The sequence below is a fragment of the Thermobia domestica genome, chromosome 1 (genome assembly GCF_964235325.1).
Source record: "Thermobia domestica chromosome 1, izTheDome1.hap1.1, whole genome shotgun sequence".
In the NCBI taxonomy this organism is placed as follows: Eukaryota; Metazoa; Arthropoda; class Insecta; order Zygentoma; family Lepismatidae; genus Thermobia; species Thermobia domestica.
Genome location: NC_137454.1, coordinates 260,677,555 through 260,700,568, shown reverse-complemented (window position 1 = coordinate 260,700,568; position 23,014 = coordinate 260,677,555). Strand labels below are relative to the sequence as shown.

The 23,014-nt window shown below is 32.7% G+C and overlaps 2 protein-coding genes across 3 annotated transcripts in view; one reads left to right on the top strand and one right to left on the bottom strand.

The window, feature by feature from the left end:
- The window catches only part of Cad87A (cadherin 87A), an 890,323-nt gene that overhangs the window by 851,540 nt on the left and 15,769 nt on the right, over nucleotides 1–23,014 (top strand). For both annotated transcript variants that reach the window (XM_081726161.1, XM_081726156.1), the window contains 7 exons: nucleotides 15–212; nucleotides 1,397–1,568; nucleotides 4,290–4,492; nucleotides 6,016–6,139; nucleotides 12,137–12,426; nucleotides 14,238–14,413; nucleotides 15,762–15,897. In XM_081726161.1, coding sequence (XP_081582287.1) covers nucleotides 15–212; nucleotides 1,397–1,568; nucleotides 4,290–4,492; nucleotides 6,016–6,139; nucleotides 12,137–12,426; nucleotides 14,238–14,413; nucleotides 15,762–15,897 — 1,299 coding nt within the window. The remainder of the gene's footprint in view (nucleotides 1–14; nucleotides 213–1,396; nucleotides 1,569–4,289; nucleotides 4,493–6,015; nucleotides 6,140–12,136; nucleotides 12,427–14,237; nucleotides 14,414–15,761; nucleotides 15,898–23,014) is intronic.
- Nucleotides 7,929–9,416, bottom strand: LOC145665621 (uncharacterized). Its single transcript, XM_081732846.1, has 2 exons — nucleotides 9,294–9,416; nucleotides 7,929–8,589 (listed from the first exon to the last, which is right to left on the bottom strand). Exons 1-2 carry the CDS (start codon nucleotides 9,317–9,319, stop codon nucleotides 7,929–7,931), a joined length of 687 nt encoding a protein of 228 aa, XP_081588972.1. The 5' UTR covers nucleotides 9,320–9,416.

Here is a 23,014-nt window from a genome sequence, read left to right as displayed (position 1 = left end):
TCTTTCTTTCTTAGAACGCTGGTCTCGCAAATTACTTAGTTATGACAGTGAAAGCTCAGGACAAAGATCCAGGTGACAATGGCCGTATTACTTACCATTTGAAAGTGGGTAATGAAAACAAACAAGAGACAGATGAGTTCATTATTAACGCTGAGACTGGTGAACTTCGTACCAAAATAATACTCGACAGAGAAGTTCAAGCAAAATATGAGGTAAGACCAATGAATTAATCACAGACTAAATTATTTAAAAATTGTTTTACTTTATCTCTTGTATGAAATAAACAACTAACTTAAGGATAATAATATAAGAGATATCTGTCCATTTTTTTAGCTGAAATTTATATGTAATTCGTAAAACGAAAATGTTCTGTGGAAGAGAAAATTACCATAAGCATAATAACTTGAAGAAGGAGAATAATAAGCATTGTGCTGTAAGGTGTAGTTATGCTAATGAGAATTTTCATGTCGTTCAAATTTGTTTCGCTTGAAATATATTAGTAATGCCAAAAGTGTACAAAATAAGTAAATAAATAAATAAATAAAAATAATTCTTTTTGAAATGAAGATATAATTATCATTTTGAACTACTCATTAATCGGCTGTTCTGGCGTTATGTTCTTAGTTGTATATGTAGACTAGTTGAATAATGATGCAAGAAATCGACGATAGTTGTATAAAAGTTCTAATGCTTAGAACTTCTTCTGAATATGTTCAATATTATCGAAATATATTTACGTGGCAAACCAACCTTCGATTTAATCTCTGGTATCAGATTAGCTTACATTATATTATTATTAACGTTATAGCATTAATTAGATATAACATTATATTATTAGTAATAGAAGGTGCATCCAAAATATTTGCCATTTTGTTCTATAGTATTCTTTAATTGCATGGCACCATGAGATTGGAATAATTGTTATGCTTTGCATGCAATTTTATATTATTATTATTATTATTATTATTATTATTATTATTATTATGCATTATTTCCAAAAAAAAAAAAAAGAAAAAGAAAAAAGTTGATAGTTGAGCAGGAATAGTATTGGCTTTCAATGACTAGTTTCTCCACCTTCTACATTAGCCATTTTCCTTCGACTTGTGAAATTAGATAATTTGTTTCTTCTCATACAATTTACTAATTTGGGAGCAGTTGGAAACATATCCATGAAATTATGATTAAGAGAAAGAAGAAAATAAAAATATAGCTAATCCGTAATTACCTTCAAAAGATATAAAAAGAAATTAATGTATATTTGAGCCTACTATACAACTTAATTTTTTCAATGAGAGATTTATTTATTTTCGGGTTACGTTATTCGTATGTAAAGATATCATTAGAGTCATTACAGATTTTTTTCTACATACTGAAATAATTGTTTCCTTACTTTCAGCTTGTTTTAGTAGCTCAGGATCATGGTTCTCCAATATCATACGAAACTTTACGATTCTTAACTGTTCTTCTGGTGGATACTGATGACAATAAACCTGAATTTCCATTAGATGACGAAACCTTCCCATATGTATTTAAAGTACTGGAGAATGGAAGAAAAGATGTGCCTATAGGTATAATATGATGCTCTAGTTAAAAAAAAAAAAATCTGAATCATTAGAAGTACATTTATTTAATTATTGTTTATTTTTACTCTTAATTTATATGAATGATTCCGTGAAATTTATTACTTGTAACTATAGAACAAAGAACGTCTAGTTTTAAAATAAATTTTCCTCGGTAATAATATTCCTTCGAACACAAACTTCTTTCCCTTGTAATGCATAATTTCACTCATACCAAATTAAACATTTCGTTAGAAAATTCAATTTCACTCCGTATAATTAGTGTGTAAGAATCCAGAAAATAATTAATTTATTTATTGTAGTATGTTATGTAGATGAAAGTGCATGGATGATAGTTCAAATTCTATTTATATATGAGGATGGCAAAACCTAATATGTACATTTTTACAGGCAAGCAAATTACAATCTTATGGATTAAATTTAAAGAAGTACTTTCAGTTCAATGGTTTAAACAAAATTAATTATATAATATTGCTAAATAGGGAATTTTTTATTAAGTTACTATCAACTTCTTCCAGCATAAAGATCTCAATGTGACCAACTTCGGAGCGAGAAATCAAAAAAATGTCCAAAACATGACGTATCATATTTTGGCATTCCCGTATAGATATATATTAGATCACTCTATACTGTATACCTATTTCAAGAATCTGACTTCTTGACATTATGAAAAGTATGTGCTCTATGACAGAAACTATTAACTAATCTGTGTAATCAAGCCAAAATTACTCAGCTACTCTGCACATAGTATCTCTAATTCTAATTCTCAATCTATCTTCCTAATTTCCTGTTTTACAAATTACCCTTAAAGCCACAGGAAAGAGGAACTTCATCTTGCTCCTGCTCTTCTGACTTAGTAATCTCGGCTTGCTATCTAGATAAATGGGTTAGATGTCTATATTTTAGAGGTAAAGTTAACAATAGAGGAAACCATTGAAAAACATACTTTGGTGCTTTTACAGAATGTAGTCACAACACATACAGTAGATTTCGATTTTGGAATTTTTACAATTCTATCCATTTCGAACTGGCACATATATTCAGTTTCGTTGATACTCATGCAACATTTAATGTACATAACTAGTTACAGAGTAACAAAGACTCCATGAAAAGCGTTTACCTTTGCTGGTAGAAGTCTTAAAAATTCATTGAATTTCAAATGTCATTGTTCTCTTTCAAACATCACATTCGTTCCGAAGGTGCAAGTTTCAAGTGTATAGAAATACTTATTAATGGTATAAAAAAATGTAACTGTAAAAGAATGAAGAAAATACTTACTTACTGCAATAAAGACAGAGAGCAATTGTGTCATTATTTTCGTTTCTTTTCGTTTCCATAACGCGAAATATATGTTTAAAGCCATAGAGTCTTCCATTGTTAAAATTTGTAATCGTCAATTCGTAATTATTGTCAACAATAATGAAATATTAATATGCGTTTCTATTAAATAAAGATTATAAATATTCTATTTATTTAAACACTTACAATTAGTTGGAAAATAGAAAATTATAAATTTTTGCTGAAAGATAGAATAGGTTTTAAAAAGGTTACAATCAATTTCGATAATTGTAATGTATCTTTAATATTATAACATTTTCAAATTATACTTTTTTTTTTTATAATAAATTACATGAAAAACCAATAATACTCATATGCGCACAGAATCAGATACTAATTACAAATTTTCTTTCCAATGCCTTTTTCGTATGATAAAATATTGAATAATGCTTGAGACAAAATTTCGTAACTGGTTTCTTACTGATTTACTCCTGTAAATGTATGGTTTCTTCTTTTTCTTTTTCTTCTTTAAGGTTGCAAAAGAAGTTCATACTTTCTTGGGTTTAGATAATTTTACTTCATTATTTATTATTGCTATCACAATTTTCATTTTCATTTATATATTATTACTTCATTTTTTTTACTGTTTCTTTTCCTAGCCAATATTTCTTAGTAGTTATTTTTTATTGTACTAATCATTTTATTTTACAAGTATAGCGACCTCTTCTTCTTTGTTTGTGACTTAATTCCCATATCTATCTACTTTTTCTTGCCTTCTCTTTCCTTCATCCCTTCTTCCTCAAATCCTCTTCGAATCTATCATTTCATCGGATTTTAGGCCTTCCCGTTCTCCGCTTTCCCTCCATCTGTATTTCATCGATTCTCTTTATCACAAGGCTTTATTTGCCTTTTCCACGTTACCGAGCATCTAAGCCTGTTCTCTGAGCATTTTACAAGTATAGCAACAATACTCGAAAATATTTCTCAGATGAAACAAATGAATGCGTTTGTTTGTTGCAATCATATTTGTGTTTCGTTTCTGTTTATCTATGTTTGCCAGAGCAAATCGTGTTTATGTAGTCCAAATTGCAGCACTTACTTAGCGCTCTCTATTAATTTTTAAGATTATAAAGGACAGAAATAAGTTACTGTTGTCATCATTAAATTTTGTAAAACTAATTTGTTATTAAAACACATAGACAACAATAAATAAATAAACTGAAATAGTTGCAAGGTTATTATGTTTCATGGCTTTGACCATCACTTTCGTTACTCAGCATTAGTACTAAAAGCAGAGATTAAACAGTGAGAGAGAATTAGATATTAAATTTTAGGATTTTAGAAATATATTTCTACCTGTTACATATGATTTTTTAATTATTTTTCCAAAATTTCATTTATTTTTAATATTTTACTCTTTTTTTCATTTAGGTCGAGTCCAAGCAATCGATCGTGATGAAGGAAAGCATGCGAAAGTGTATTATTATATTATAAGAGGTAACGAAGAAGGAGCCTTTTATGCTGATAAGATCGAAGGAGTGATTTATACCAACACTTCTTTCGACAGAGAGAAAAGAGATGAATATGATCTTTACATTAAGGCTTCCAATAATCCAGATTATAATATATTAAAGGTATATATTTATTACACTTTATAGGAATCCATGTAAAATCTTTATATAAAATTTTAAGACTATTTTCTTTCATTACATAAAAATTAAACGGTTTGCTTTTTTATGAATTGTAATATTTTTCTGGGTTTTCTTCAAAAATGTTTTTCCTACCAAACATGTTAATCATACAATAAAAAGAAATCAGTTTTAAGGTATGGAACAAATCTTAAATAAAAACCAGTAAGATTTTAAAGTTGCAAGGGTTGTATTTCAATCAATTTAGCTTTTCCAAATATGCTCTCTGAAAACTTCAAGTATTTTTCAAGTATTCCTTATCTCAAGATACAAGTCCCAAATCCCAAACATTGCAGATTATCGAAACGTGTATCAATATGTGAACTTTTCATATATAAAATTATGAGACCACATAAATAGCATCTCGACCCTAATAGAATGTCATATAATTGTAAGTGGTGGGGCGTTGTATTTTTTATTCAGAAAAATATTAATCACTATCTTCATTACTTGCCGTAGCTGAGAAGCTTCCATGCACAACAGTCTTTAGCTAATATCTTTGTTTTCACTTACAATTTTTCTGTTTTGATACCGTCCATCAACTATAGTCTTCTTCACTCCTCTTTTTCCTGCCACCATACCCTATAGCATCCCTCATGATACAGTTCCTTCTCAGCCGATGTCCCACCAGTATCTCTTCCCCTTTTCAATTGTATCTAAAATTGTTAATTTTACCCCTTAATTTCTCCCTTCTTATTTGTTTTCTGTTCGACCCAACTAATTGTCTCCATTCTTGTCTTCCCAAAGCTTCCAGACTTTTCATCTCTTTTGTGTGATGTCCATGTCTCTGCCCCATACAGTACAACGCTCCACACGAAGCATTTTATAAGTATTATTCTCAACTCTTTATTCAAGGACCTACAAAAAACAGTTTTCTTCCTTCTAAATACTTCTTTCGCCATTCCTTTTCGTATTCCAAACCTTTTTCTCGTGCTTGTCTTCCTTCCTCCAGCGATCTTCTTCACACTGTTACTCTCTCTCGTCCAATATTCTTCTCAAGACAGTCCTCTCTGAGAGATCCGAACGGGGGGGGGGGGGGGGAGATTTTACCTCTGGAACTATATTTTGACCTGCGAAAATCCAATGTATGTTCTCTTTCTGCTGTTAGCAAACTAGGGGAAAGGGGAGCGGTAGTTTCCCGTTTCCTTTCATTCCACGGTAACCCAGCCGTTAAAGTCACTTTAATCACGCCTGAGACTAATATCCAAATTACCATACCAATCATTATGATTTCCGACAACTTGGAACTACTGCCTTCTTCCAAGGCACTCTTCGTCTGGCTACTCCATTTAAACTAATTGGCTAGGGGTATCGCCGATAGAGCTCTAAATTTCACTGTAGCATGCAATCCTCTCCATTCGACACGTAAGTGTCTTCGTAAACGCGCGTTGTTTAGAGAATAAAAATAATATTTAAAGTTTATTGTTTATACTCTTTTTCATTTTTTAAATCTATTTATTTATTTCTAGGCTCAAAAGGAATATTTCCCAACTGAAGAACTGGAGAGGGATCCTTCGATAGCTCATGCACATGTAGTAGTTTTGGACGAAAATGATAATGCTCCGAAATTTGAACATAGAAATTATTATGCAGGTACGTAAACCGAAGAGAAATATCTACAATACTTCTGCATCAGACTGCTAGTTTTTCTGTACATGCATTGAAACATTAATAGATAAACTGCTGATCAAATTTATAATCATACATTTTAATTCTACGAAGTGATATACAACAGAAATCTGAAGTGGTTTTTAATATTTGGCACAAAGTTTTCACTTGTTTTTACATTATCAAATTATATGAACCATTGTTTTGCTTAACCCATTCGTGCTCAGAACTTTTTTTTTCGGAAAGTTGTATTTTTTGTGTATCAATTATGTAAATGGAACTCATTAAACCCATTTTTATTGTTTTTAAATCTAATACTACATTAGTTTTACAGAATTGTGCTGGTGCAAAAACGCACCACCGGGCACTTAAGGTTACATTTTGTAGAAAAGCACCTGGTGCGAAAACGCACCACCAAGCACATACATCATACAAACTTTACACTAGAGAAGCAATACAATACAAAAGTAGTTTAGTAATATAGGTAATACTTACTGAGAAAAAAATCAAGCATAATATTTGAGAATTCTTACAATAATCAAGTGGATAATTTTAATGGTGTTTCGAAGTGTCATTTGATACTTTGCTATTTACCGACATGAAACTTTTCAAAGCACTTGTCATGTAAGGACACATTGCACTTAGAACACTTTCTTGTTGTATGAGAATGACACTCTGCACAGCGTCTTCTCTTTTCCTGGAGTACAATTAGGTGTCCTGTGTTGTCGAAACGTATAGTCTCTGATATCCGTTTTTGGACAGGAGTCACTGTTGGACCTGGTTTTGCTCTTCCTTGACCATATTTCTGAAGGTAATTCAAGCTGATTGCTCTTCGGAACCCAAGAAGATCAAGTTCAGTGTCCTTTGTTACTGAAACTGAACGCCTATGCAAGTGCCATGCATTCTGCACTGTCATATCAATACCCTAGATAAATAATGACCACCACCACTTTTTAGAACGAATTTTACACCTATATTCATTCACGTTTTGGTCCATTCGATCCGTGCCTCCCACATACTTGTTGTACTTTTCAACAAGTATGGCTGCTTAATTGAAATTTTCTTTTTCTCCGAAGCTGAATACCTAGAAGCATTTGCTAATGGTTCAATACCGTCACAGTTTGAGGCTAATGTAACAACCGCATTATCGTTCCATCGGCACACAACTACTGAATTGTTTGAACACCACATATCGTAACTACCCCTTTTCTCCTTTTGTATAGACGCAGCTTGTTTTACTGGGCAGTTCTCAATTCGGTTTTGCCTGATGGTACCAGTTAAACCCACTCCCATCTCAGTAAATTTGTCCATGATCTTCAAGGAGATGAAATAGTTGTCAGCAAAAATCTGATGAGGAAGAATTTTATTTTCAACGCTTGGCAAAGTTTCTGAAAATTTCATGAGCACTCCGCCACCAAACCCAAACTGTTTTTTGTCTGTTTGTTCGTCCTTTAGCCCCTTGGTATACTTCAAAATCGACTAAATAGCCCAATGGAAAATTTAAGCACCAAACCTTATAACCGAATCGAATAGGTTTACCTCGAATAAATTGCTTCAGATTATGCCTTCCAAAATAAGGGATCATAGCTTCGTCCACTGATGTCATTGTTTCCCAAATAGCATTTTCGATACAATTGTCGCGAAGCATATCTAAATACGGTCTTACCTTGGATAATTTATCGTTTTCGTCTAAATTTGTGTTATCATTCATGTGTAGGTACGTCATTATATCCTCAAATCTATTTCTGCGAATTGCACTTGAAACTGCCTCGTTTCACGTGTCTGGACTTTCTTCCCAAAACATGCGTTTCCTGGGAAGTGGCACGTAACCACTTAGCAAAAATACACCTATCATTACTTTCAGATCTTCCACAGAAAGATAAAAGTTATTTTTACTTTTTTGTACAGCGTATAAAACACTTTGCTGGACTATGTAAGTGCACAATTCGTCCGTAAAAAACAACTCAAACAAATCTGTTGGGTCAATAGATCTGTCCACATGATTAGGTGCAAAGCAGATAGGTTCCACATTCTCAATTTTTTGACGTAATTCCGTTCGCTGCGGCAAATGCTTCTGCAACCATTTTCTACAAGTTTTCTTCATCTTGGTGTTATGACTTTGTTTCTTAGAATTATTTGTGTTTCCAGTATTAGAAACATCTTCTGTAACCCTTTCACTTCCATCACAAACACTGTCACCATTCCCTAGTACCTTGTCTTCCAAACCACATGTCAAAACGAGTTCCGCTTCAGCTATAAGTTGCCTACCGGTTAGATGGCATACATCATTTTCAACAACCTCATCTCCACTGTCCTCGTCTGTGTCCTCACGAACACTAGGCGGAGTGATAAACACATCCATTCTACTGGCTTCATTGATATCAAATTCATCGCTTTCTTCCAATATAGTCAAAATTTCGTTGACGGTAAGTTCCCTGAAAATAAGCATAATGAACTTCCTTAGTAACAAATTCGATAAAGTGCATCTCATTTATCAATATACAGTAACACAAGCTAAAGCTGTTGCTTCTTCAAAACAAGATTTTCTGTTACACATCATGCCTATCGTAACTATATTTTAGAAGATCGTATCGAAAGTAACAATCGGAATACCCGGTCCATTAAGGTTATGTTAGGTTCTAGCATCCTAACCTAATCTTAGCTGTGCTAATTTTGCAGGATATAAAACCATATAAGAAGAATGAAATGTGATGACTGAAACAATAGTGCATCACGAAAGCTTTTTACATCTTGAATCTAACATCTATAGAGTTGTATCGTTTAGCTTTGTATTACTTGGTCTTGAATGGTACCGGTACTGCTGGTATATGGGACATCGGATACCTTGACTCCCACACTACAATATGTTTTTTCTTAAACCACAATATGTTTCAGTAAAAATTCAATTAAATAGAACATGAACTCTAAATTTCAAGAAGGAAAATAACTTTCATTCTACAAATTTGACTTCGTACGTGCCCGGTGGTGCGAAAACGCAACACCCATAATTATGGACCGAAAAGACCAAGCAAATATTTCTCAATAGCCAATATATTTTTTGTGAAGCTAATATGAACATTTTTATTTCTATTATCAGGAAATTTAACATAACATTGCAAAATATATAAATTATACTAACCTTTTACTCGACAAATCTGCTGCCATTTTTGCCAATTTCCTTTTCTTGTTCCAAAACCTACATTCAGATGGCTCTCACAACCGCAAAGAGTCAATGGTATCAGAACAAACATAAATAAATTACTTTTTGGTTTGTCTTCAAACATCAAAGCACACAATATATGCATTTCCATAAACAGAAGAGAAATTATTAACAAAAGATATGAACAATAGAAGTACGATAAAAAAAAAACTTACGACCTATTCTTATTAACTAATTTGAAAACTTGGAATGTTTATTTGTTCTTTTGCATCTCTTTTCCTCATTTATTCTCTTCAGTATAATAGGTAGTTTCACAATTATTTGACAATAATTTATTTTGTGTCAATTTATTTTAAATTTATTTTAAATTAAATTTATTATAATTATTATAATGTATTAATTTATTATATATTTCTTTGCTATTCATTACTTATCCGTTTTTCTTTAGGAAACTTCAAGCTGCAAATATTTTAATATTTTTAATGGTTTCGTCTTTTTTAGTATATTACTAAGTTCCATTATTAATAGTACTATTTTAATTGTACATTTCTGTTTGATGTTCCGATACTTTTTGAAACTTGTGTTTTATATATACCTAAGGTCAATTAATTGTCAATTCAACTGTATTTTTTAAAGATATTTGTTGTGGTTTATTGCTCCTACGTAGTAGTAATATATCACCGCACTATTATTTACCTTTATGTTTTTCAATTTTTAAATAGCGGTCGTATTTTTTAAGCGTTCTTCCCTACTTCAAGCCATTCTTATTTGTTATACTTTAACTGTAAAAATCAAAGATGTAAAAAAATATATAATTATTATCACTGTATGGGCTCTTTTTTTATGGTTATCTTTACTTTTCTTAAATTATCATCCATAGAAGTAAAAATTGAGGGTCAGTGCAACAGTGATCTAACCTCTGAAAAAGTGAAAGTGAGATTTTACTGCCATCTTTTGGCATTTGAGTTGAATTGTCTCTCTACTCTTTAGGTTAGTCAAAATTCACATCACAAAGGTATGTTTGGAATTGCTGATTTATTTCTAAAATGAAATTCCCTCTTGTATAAGCGCAATAGTGGTCCAACCTCAAACAACCATTAAGGCGCCAGCATCAGGAAAAATAGCAGAACCAAATGTTGATGGTGCTGCGAATGTTGAAACAGAGAAATGAGCTTAACAAGAATAAAAAATCATGGAAAGAAGAGACAAACCAGAGTACTCCATACCAGTCTTCGCAAAATTTTCCGTACAGCAACGCAACGCAAAAAATTCAAAACGCCATTATAAGTGCTATGCTGATTATCGCATATTTTGCTTTGCGTTGACGCAAAACATTACCGAATGAGACCCCAACAGTGTTGATTTGTAAGTTACTTTGGACTAATAGAAAGAAAAAAGCGATTAGAAAAATATGTTTATACTCCTTCTGAGTGGGTAAAACTGATAAGAAGTACTAAAACCGGAAAGAAAAAAAGTTAATGCAACTTAAATGCAACAGACTAATTTTGTAAGTGCAAGGCCTTTAATTGCAAAGATAACTAATTACAAATACGCTGAAGATAAAAGCCTGTTGCTTTCAGTCATATTACAGTATGAAATGTTTCTCATAAACATCTATGGAAATACAGAACAAAGTATCGCTATTCAGACATAGAATAAACCTATTATGTGAATCTTTTTAAATGTGAGAAGAGAAAAGAAAACATTAAGTTAAGCTACAAAATGTTACACTTGAGCCCAAGTTTACCGAACCAAGGTCATTAAATCCAAAGAAACTTAAAGATGTCAAAGATCTTCCTACATACTGCTTATTTATCATTCATTTTATGATAATTTAATTTCTGGAACAGGAAGATGAGATAGGAAATGAAGAAAACGACGATGAACTTTTATATATTCCAGACTCCGTATAAAATACGAAATCATATTGATTGCTTAATGAAACTAAAGAGACTCAATTTCTACTAAACTGTGTAATTATATGCAATAATCCACATTGTACTGAATAAACTTTTTCCCTTTCTCATGTACAGTCACGAGCTCAGTCTAATAGTGTTCCAACCAACAAACGTGTGTTGTAGCATCACATCAAAATATCATCTCTGTTAGTACTAAAGCGTAGAGCGAATAACATTGCGGTAAAGTTAACAGACACTGCATTATAGAACACATTGCTCCTACCAAAATTGTTTCTTTCACATTATAACAAAAACAAAAAGAGTATATTATTAAGTTGGTTTATCTCTGCTTAAAAAAAAAAAAAAAAAAAAAAAAAGTGGTTTAAACCACTGCTGAGCTCACACCTTCAATTAGACTTGCAATTAAGAATCAAAGCTTCTTAGAAGAAATATGTTTATTAAAATATGAAATATTGTAATATAGGAAGCGAAATTTATTTTTGAGAAGATAAATTATGATAGTTACCACAGATAAAGTTACACTCTTCAGCTTTCATCCAAATTCTTTTTGTTATGAACAGACTTGTTATGCTTTCGTCTACCTTGGAATGTTTCGTCTATTGCTTCAATTGTGCAAAAATTTAAATTTTACATAGCAAATACTTACTCTAGAATAAGTCAATTGTAAGTATTATTTTTCGTACATGTTATCCATTCAAAAATCAAGCAATCAATTTCTTTGGTTTTTGACTTTATCTGACTGGATCTTATATACTTCTGACATATTTTTCTCATAAATGAACACAAAATGATAATTTCGAAAACTAACATAGTGTGTTTCACGTTTTGACAAGTTATATTGGTTTTACTGTCTATCATTAATTTATTTACTGCTTATACTCTAAATTATTCGTTAAATTTCAGGTGTGAATGCGATGGCAAAATTAAATGAATTCGTTGTAAAGTTGGAAGCTGATGATCCAGACCAAGGAGACAACGGAACTGTGTCATTCTATATTCTAGCTTCGAACTTATACAAGTATGGTTCCAACTATTCTTCAGGTTCAATTATTCCATCGCCTTTCAATATAACAAATGACGGTAAAGTTGTAACAGCAAATTATATGGCAGAATACAATCAGGATCGCTTTATATTGGATGTCATTGCTAGAGAAAAGGCTTATCCAGAAAGAGAAGCCAGGGCAAAAGTTCATGTAAGTTGTCAGATATTACCGTTTTCCTTAACTGGTCATGCAAATATATTGTTAAGTCATAAAATACTAAATTGAGAAGCACTTTTATATATTTTATTGGTTGATAGTTATTTGTCAAGCAGTATATATTATTATTATTATTATTTTCGTGTTTCTCTGACTTTAAGACTTCAAGCTGTATCAAACCTAAGTTTTGCCGAAGGTCAGATCAAGTTTTTTTTTTTTTTTTTTTTTAATTGCCTCTGGCAGTTCTGTTGAGAGCGAAACATTGAAATTATTGTTACATGGAATCGCAGAGGTTTAAGGATCATAGTAATCAGTTTGTCATTCAAGTTTGTATAAATATGTTGCTAGAAACTACACCTTTTTGGCAGGTGTATTAATGCTCTTCCCGTCGCTGGGTACTCATATAGTTAAATAGAAAGCAATACAGAATGAAAGGAGTAGCGTTCCCATAAAGGAATTTACGGCATATAAAATGTAATAAGATCTCAGAAGAATCTCAATCTTCAAGAGAGCATCGAAAGAAATACCTTACTCGAAAGTGCTAATCTAACGTTGTGAAGAAAGTGAAAATTTTCCGTATCCGTATCCAATCGACTAATTCCGTATCGCAGAAAATAATTAAATATCTTGTGAAAGTGTCAAAATCAACAGCACTTCATATTATTAAACACAATATAGGAACTTTGCCATAATCTCATAGTTCATATGCTTATTGTTAAAGCGCATGGTTGTACGAAGAAAGAGCAGTAGACGCCTCTACAAATACCATCTGATGGATGAACAATGGAAATCTATTGTGACACTTGAGATCTGGAACTATTTTTCAAACTGTGAAAACTAAAGCGATTTACTATCGACCTCAGGGTCAGAGTGGCATATATCATTGGATACGAGAATGTAAAGGAAGTTTTTTTACTTGAGTTCTTGGTAGTAACCGGATACAGCCACAATGGGATTTTTTTTTCTCGAAGATCAGCACCAAATGCCAAAATTCATCTTTTAATGAAAACTGCAATGAAGAGACGTCATCCGAAGACAAGGATTGTAGATAAAGCACTATTTTGGTGACACAGTGGCTTCTTTTAAGATATCGGCGCCTGCTTGCTACCACAAGCAACTAACCTTTAGTATGTTACAAGGACAGGTAAAAATGTGATTTACCTGTTTCAAAAATCATTGGTCGAACTAAAAAGACGTAATTCAGTGAGATAAAAGAGCATAGCCAACAACATAACTTACAGAGGAAACAACAAGAAATGTAAAAGGAAACACTGATCCCATATTTCATGTATTGTAGATATTTTCGTTGCATATCTCAAACAATTTTCCGCGACGGCGAAAATCCAGAGGGTAGGATCCAAACACTTCTGGCTACAGACCTGTTTAGATAATTAGCTTAGGTAAACATTTACTGAATTGCGATGAAAATTGAAATTCTGTTTCGTTTCATGCAGCATTTTATAAAAAATAAGCATAATTAAAGCTATGAGAATATAAAATTGATGGATAGTGATTTAGATTATATCTATAAATTAATAATGTATTCCAACAGTGCTTTGTGTTCGAGAAGTAAGAAGCTGAGAAACTTGTTGAAATTCCACATTTTTGAAAGAAAGAAAGATAAAATACTAAATGCGATTTAGAGGTTAGGTATTACTATGACACATGTCCAAAAACATGACATACATTTCATGTTCATATATATTTCATTTGCATCGAAAAGGAAGGAGGACTTGTAAATTCTGAAAATCTATCTATTATTTTATTTTGTAATAATAATTCAGCTTTTCAATTTTGTTTCCTAGATATGGATCTATGAACCAGAGCAATTGATAAGAGTGATTTTGTCGCGACCACCAGAAGAAGTGAACCAGGAAAAAGAAGAAATAATTGCAGAGCTCTCCAATGTTACAAAAAGCTTAGTTGTTATTGATGATATTAGATATCATGTTGATTCTGGCGGTCACATTCATCATGAATGGTAAGTGAATGGAAAAAGGAATATATGAGAAATCTCTAAGTTTATTGTGTGTGTTAAATAAGTTTAGGATTCCGAAACATGTTACGAAATAATATATAATCGAAAATATAGAAAATTAAATTATAAGCGCACAAACTTGAAAACACATTTCTATATTTATCATGTATTTCACCAGAATATTACCAGACATTACTTGTTTCTACATTTATACATGACTCAGTATTTACATTTTATATTTTAAACGTAAATAACAAATTAATTTACTTACTAATTATGTTGAAATTAATCTTAAATCAAAATAATAACTTACTACAGTCTCTTTTTCAATTAATATCATAAAGTTTTAGCATTATTACATTATTCCATTCCATCATTATGTATTCAAAATTTCAAATATTAGATAAGAATATGCCAAGGTACTTAAATGCGAATTGTAGAATTTCAACAACATTGTTGGGATTTATAATATCAAACATGGTATGGTCACTCACAAAGCTTAAAACATATATATGTATTAATATTAACAAATACTATATAATTAAGAAATCGATGCACATGAAAACAAATGTGTAAATACAGACTATAATTTTACCCCATGTTACAATAAATAATTATTCTTAAATGCCACTATTATATTAATTTCAATATCAACAACATACTATATATACATATGTATATACTTAACAGAGAATCGTAACAAACGCAATGCAAAATTAGTGCTTGCTATAATCAGTACAATCTATAAAATTTCTTATCGAATTTTTCCTGGTGTTGTTATTGTAGGTTTGTGTAAACCTGTTGTTTAATAAGGATTCTTATTCATTAATGTCATAGGCGAAGCTGTGGTAATTCTTATGCATCAAGAACATATAGAATTCCTAGAAGCTTCATTTATCATTTCAAAATTAATTATTGTATTTTAGTCACTATAATAGACAATTAATAATTGCTTTCAGTAATTATATGTATTGGACGCGCTGTGATTTTCAAAGAAAACGCTAATCTATGGAATTATAGTTACGAGTTCTATTGCAGTTCTACCATGTATGCTTCGTGGTATACTAAAACGTATCCGTTTTGGTTTTTCAAAGGAGTAGTAAAGAAATACAAATCTTATTGGAATTTTCTGTTTTCATTAATTAACACTGACCATTTTTTTTAAATATTTATTTAGTTTTTATGTCGTCAGCTCCATTTGAACTTACCTGTGAATAATAAAACTAAAATATAAATAAATAAATAAATAAATAAATAAATAATGACAGTGATAATGGTATTCCATAATATAAATATAGTATTAATGCAATGAACGAAGAGTGTATTGTAAATTTTTAACGTTGTATTTTAGGTGTGATATGTATCTGCACGTAGTTGACAGCTCAACACGAACCATTGCTTCAATCCCAGAAGTACTGAAGGTTATTGATGCAAAATATGATTTCTTGAAGGATTATTATGCTGGATTTGCCATAGAAAATGTTGTGGTAAGTCCTTTTAATTCACGATATTTTTATTATGTAATTTATACTTTAAATATTACCGTACAGCAGCGGCGGCTGGTACTATGTGTTGCATGGTTGTGCAACCGAATATTTTTTTAATACTAAAGATATTTTTAAGTATTAAAGTAGTGTATCAGTAAAAAAATAAACCTTTGCTCTTGAGCGCAAAACAGTATTGATGCATTTCTAAAAAAAATAAATTTAAAAAAACTGAAAGAAAGAGAGTGATTTACCAATCCAGTTGCAGGGAGCGTTGCCACTGGAAGCAGTAACATTGAGCATATGGCAGCGACCTCCTATCTCTTAACACGAGGAAGTGAATTTATTCTTGCATCGCTGCTATCCTCCCGTATAGCGCTCTTCCAGTTGCTACTTTGTTATCAACTGGTATATAGTGAGCTTCTGTAGTAGTTACGAATTCCCCGCTTGTCAGCGCTTGACTCAACTGATAGATTGAGTGAGATATAGACGCGTGGAAGAAAGAAGTTATTCACCAAACAGAAACTCGCAAAAAACAAACACGCGTCTGGTGGTAGCAGGGGCTGATACAGGCTGAATGTTTGGGAGGGGGGCGGTCGTTCGAAGTCAATAGATTTTATTTTACCTTTATAATACAAGGTAAAAATTCTTGGGATAGATTTTATTTTTAAAATAAAAAAATATCCTATTCTGGGGGGAGGACGATCGGGTCTCGAAGAAGAAAATATCTTAGCTCTGTGTCGTTCGTGTACATGATCCCGTGTTCGATTTCTGGCGGAGAGCATAAAAAATTAATCTCAAATCACTTTCAATACTCATCTGTCTTCTTTAGCCTAAATTGCTGGAATATTAAACTATTATTTTTTTTTAATTTTCGAAGGAAAAAAATCTTATATTTCATGCTTCTTTATAGTAGAACAGCATACAAAAATACGTAGTTACTGAAAATGAACTTTTTGTCCCTTATATTCATACAAAGAAATGCTAACAAAATGCATATTGTCGGAGGAGAGAGGTGTTTCTGTACCCTGAAGAAAATAAAGCGGAAAATATTTGCAGTAGCGAAGCTTTCTATTCAGAAAAACTTGGCGAGCAGCATTTCAGATTTCAATGAAGTCATAGAAAAATTTGAAGCTCGGAAAGAACGAAGAAAGGGTGTCCCGACAAAACGTACCAGCGACAAAACGTACCACTTGAATTTTCGCGACAAAACGTACCACTTTTGACGACCTGTCATAAATGACAACCTGTCATGGATTAATTAAAGCATTTCTGATATTTATTACACGACAAAACGTACCACTTATATAAATTAAACCTGTCTTGGACTAATTAAAACATTTCGGATATTTAATCCGCGACAAAACGTACCACTTTAAGCTTTTTTTTTTCAGCGTGTTCACAGATTATTCTCCAGATCGAACAAAGTTCTCTTAAAGGTTCTGTACGTGACAAACGTAACATTAAACACGTTTATCAGCGAGTAAGAGAACACGAGTCTTCCAAAATACATTAGACCAATGTGGGTGCTTACATATCTAACAAAAGAGAACATAATGTTAAGAAACTACTTCCTCATGAACAGGTAAAACAACGGCAGTATAAGGTTGAGAAGAACAGACAGGTAATGTATAGAGTTGTCAAAGTGCAGAAACTCATTGGTAAAAGCGGGCTCATTTACAGAGGAAATGTAGCAGCCTATAAGCTGAAAGGCACAGCTAAGATCATGGAAACTTTTAGGATATTATTCCTTTCTTAAGCAAATTTGATCTTCCGCTTAAAAGTAATTTAGATAAGGTCACCGAGAAGAGTCATATACGAGGAAGTAAGCAGGATAGTGGTCGCATAACTTTTACTAAACATGGTGGATCATGTTTTGAATGCTATCAGCACACTTATCAGAGAAGATATTTCGAAAGAAGTCTCTCAAGCTTCAATATTTTCTGTTCTATTAGGCACTACTCAAGATATAGTAGTTTCAGGCCAGTGCTCTGTTGTTTTACGGTATGTTGTTAAAATGGTTGTTAAACAAAGTATTGTTGTCATTGTAAAATACATATCTACCACAAGCCAGTGTCCTTGAGGTTTACTGCTGGAAATTCTGCAGAATTTGAACCTTGATATTAAGAAGTGTATTGGAAATTCAACCGATGGCTCAAGTAACATGCAAGGACAATATTCGGATTTTTTCAATTCACCTATGATGAGTTACATTGTGATTCAGTTGATTTTGAGTTTAACGGCCCTTTTAGCAGCGAGGCTATATGAGACGGGACATACTGATTTACGGGAAATCCGAAGCACATTAGCTCCCGCCAGGAATCGAACCCAGGTCTCCCACGACAAAGGCGCATACGCTAACCGCTTAACCACTAAGAAACTCAGTTACACGTGTGGTGTTACGCTCATATACTCAATCATGTCATATATGATCTGACAAAAAATTGCATTGATTCTGTGTCATTGTTTTGCTGAATGATTGTGCGATATTTATGAGTGAGTCTTATCAGCGAATGGACATTTAGAAGATCAAATGTTAATAAAGGCGTCTTACAGTTATTGCGGAAACAAGATGGTAGAAAACACATTGTTTTTCAGAAAAAGTTTGGTCATTTTTCGAACCCAGAAAGTGCTTTGTATATAGAGTTGACCATAATAATTAAGAAAATTGCTTCTACAGAAAATATCAAACCAAAAGCTAGGTGTAAAGCGAAAGGATATATAAAAGATCTTCTCAAGTTCAAAACAACTCGGACTGCACAAATGTTCCTTAAGATATTTCAAGTGACGACCTCTCTGTCAAACTATCTCCAAATAGAGGATACTGCTAGTGTAGTCCTATCGGATGGTACAGACTACTCTGTTCCAAGTGAAAGAGTAGAGAGATGATTTTGAATCCGTTGAGAATGCAGCATTAAGCTTTGCAGAATGGGCCAATAACAAATTTGAAGACTTAGAACCTGATTTCTTCTTTTTTTCTATTGACCTGTCGACAATTCGCCTTCAGAGATGGACAAAGATTTTCCTGTGAATATGAATATGAAGCTGCTTCTATCCAATGACCAGGTACTGCATCGAAGCATTCAACATAATATTGGACATGGTAGTTTCGAGTATTTCTTCAAGATTCAAGAAGCAATGTATTTTATGGATTATTTGGATCCTAGACACTTCAACCAAGTAACAGAACTTCCAGATGTGCCTTTCGATAAACTTACATATTTTCTGAAAAACTTCAGTAAAGAAGTTTCTAAGGATAATATAAATGTATTCTCTTGGACTTTTGAAGGACGTGGATCTCCTTGAAAGTCAGTCTTGATGACGAGCACAACCGAGAAAAAATGACTGTCCTGATGGTGCAAGTGATTCAGAATTAGGAGAAAATACATTTGTTTACAAGGAAAGCGAATGCAAAACGTGTTGCAAAATTGTCCAATGTGCTGCTTTTTAATTTTGCAGAATTGTAAATTTTGCAGTAATACTTATCCAGGTTTCCAGCATACAAATTTTTGTTGACTTTGCCCGTAACTCAGGTAACATGTAAAAAGAAATTTTCAAAACTTAAAGAAACTGAAATACATTAAAAATAGGCTAACGAGTACCATGTCTCAGGAACATTTGAAAACATTTATGTTGATGTCTATTGGAAAAGATGTATTAAATGCAAAAGTGATAGAATGCAATATTTCGAATGCAGATTAAATGCAATATTTCGAATGCAAAAGTGATAGATACAGTAGCATCAAAAACTAGTACACTAAAACATCTGCTAATTTTGTAATATAGTATACGTTCTCCTTGAACTTCATATAATATTTTGAACAATTCAGAATAATATACTGATGAAAGAATATCAGGTTTTAATTGTCAATTGTACTATTGACTTACTGTAGAAAGAAAACTGTGCAACTTGATTTGTGACATTGAAATGCTGGTGGCCCTTGTGGGAGAAAGCGCCCGCGCCCCTCTAATAATACCTATCCGTCCCTGGTCCAAAGCCTGGATAAAGTATGATGGAAATCAGCAAATATTCAAATATTGCATATCCAAGATTCTTGCTGGTCTGGCGAGAATCTTGCAGGTATGGTCTTGGTGTTGTGAGAATCTTGCAGGCATGGTCTTAGTCATAGCCTTAGTTGTAGTCTTGATCTTGCATCGGTACTTTCCTCACCACCAATCTGTTCAAATTTTAACCTTATTTTGGCCGATATAAATATACTTATATGCTGTCCTATCAAGTGGTACGTTTTGTCGCCTGTCATTATTTGATGGCTGATTGGAAGACTCTTCGCAACTAGCCCTCCAGTCAAGTGGTACGTTTTGTCGCTTGTCATTATTTAAAGTGTTTTTAGAAAACCCGTCACAAGCATCCCTCAGGGTAAGTGGTACGTTTTGTCGGTGGTACGTTTTGTCGCTAGTACGTTTTGTCGCGTATTCCGAAGAAAGACCTTCCATTTTAAAATAAAGCACAGTTTACTTAATTAAATAATTTTGTTTAACTGCTTGAATGAATATATGCAATTTTCTTGCTTTTTTCTTCTTTTTGGATTCATGGTTTACAGCACATGCTATATATTCGATTTATCTCTTGTTCAATAACATGAACGTAGGTTTGTATATAAATAGTGTATAAACGTACATTGTTAGTGGTTGTTTGGAAAAAAAGGAAATAAATTATATATTAAATCAATTAATCAATAAATATGCAAATGGAACTTAAAAGGACTTTTCTCTTCATATTTCCTAAATACTTTTTGGATAAGACTCAAGAATGCTGGGGGAGGGGAACACTTGCGCGTAACTACATACCTTTGATATTGCAACATTGCAACCGGTGCTTCTACAGACCACGAACCGCTACTGCCGTACAGTATGATTATTTACAAATACATGGTTTTTCAAAATGACTGTCGGGATTATAAACAAGAACTACATTTTGCATAATGAAGATACATATATACAAATACGTGCAGAATGTTAGAAAACTCACTTTTTTATGTATGTATGTGAAACTACAATTGTTTAATGTGTTCCCCTCTGTAGATATTTACGCAATAGTCTATTTCCTGTCATACACGGCCTAGCAGAGGAAGAAATCGCAAGGAGATAGGTCTGTAGAACGTGGCGATCATGATAGAATTTTGTCAATATTATCACTTCCACACCCAATCCAATGATGTTGTAGTTTTCTGTTTAAGAATGATATCACCTCGCTTTGCACGTGCGGTGTTGCTAAATCCAATTGCATGATGTAACTGTTACTATCTTTATCCCGTTAAATATATAACCTCGGTCAACATATCAGGAAAATGAATCACGCAACTATTTCCTCCATGGAAAAGAAGGGACTGTAAACATTTTTTCTTAACATAAAGAAAACACATTCACTTTAAGGAAATTCCGAACCAACTCCCAACAAACTCATGTAGATTTTCCGTTCCTCGAATACGCACATTGTGTGCGTTTATTTTTCCACTTACATGTAATGTCGCCGTGTTTGTGAAAAAAAGAATCTCGAAAAAGTTGTCTTCCTCAGCCATAAGCACTTGCATATCAATGCAGAACTTTCCCATGCATGATGGTAGTTGGGTGTTAGCAGCTGAGTGATACTTTTTTGATATGGTTTCATGGAGAGACGTTTATGTAACTTAGAATACGTCATAACGTTGTGGATGGAATTTCAAGTTCCCTAGATACAGTGGAAATCGATTTTTTCGGACTCCGTAAGTACATGTGTAAGTTGGACGAACTCGCTCAGCAACAACTTAATAACGGTCTTGTCATAAACCGATAACGGTCTTGTCATCAACTGCAGTAAGTGTACATTTACGATTATAGGAACCTCACAACAGTTGAGTAAAATCAAGGCAGCGGATCTAAAAATAAAAAATTATGGACACTTATATTTCGTACTCTACCCATGTGAAAAGCTTAGGACTCATATTGGATAAGGAACTAAATTATAATAGTCATATATCTACTCAGTGTAATAAAGCTATTACTTTATTACGTCAACTTTACAAAGCCAAAGACTTTCTATCTCAGTCTATGAAATTATATCTCATACAAGTTCTTGTTTTACCGTTATTAGACTACTGTGACGCTGTATATGAACCATCTCTCTCCGTTTGCAATTCTAAAACTATACAGAAAATACAGAACTCTTGCATTAAGTTTGCCTTTAACTTAAAGAAATCGGAACATATCCTACCAGTGCTAAATAGAGACGATATTTTAACAATGTCGAGAAGATACCTGCGCTATAGTTGTCTGATATATAAAACTCAATCCCCACAATATTTATATTATAAATTTACAAAGCTGTCACAAATTCATTCTCACGTTACGCGTAACAGTGAGAAATTCAATGTACAAAGACTTAAACTGAAGATAGTGCAATGCGATACCAAGAGCTCTTACGGAAATAAAGTCATTTAATTCATTTCGAAATTTATTAAAATCACATTTTATGAAATCCCAGCGACTGACCTCTGGCACTTACGACATGTACAGTTTTATGTAACAACTTAGCTAAATCCAACAATATCGATATTTTTTATTGCATATGTGACTCGTTTATTTTGTGATTTATTCTTTTACTTGTATTTTTTAGTTTTTTCGTTCCTTTTGATGTGTAATGTTTAATATTGTACTCTTTTGACAAGGGTTAGGTGGTAGAGCAGCCATGGCTGAACCTCGCCCGCTTCAATAAAGAAATTTTTTCATTTCATTTCAACTTAAGACACTGAAGGTCTACCACTGCCTTTGCTCTTGCAAATACAGCCCTTTCCTCGAACTGTACGTACTACCTTGTACTAGAATAGTCAGACGATGCATCCTTCCCATAACGCGTACGAAAATGTTGTTGCACAACTATAACAGACCTTGTGCGATGTTCAAGGACACAAAAAACCCTATCACTAGCAATATTAGCCATGCTGTACAACTGCAAAACTGCTACCTAATGACAGAATCTGAATACAGCTATTGAAAGAAATGACAAACAAAAGCTTGTTCAGTTATGCTACATTTGCATTCGTTTTGTAACCTACCCAAGTTTTCATAAAAATAATAAAAAAAAGAATTGTAATTTAAAATTTAATATCTAACTTCATTTCGC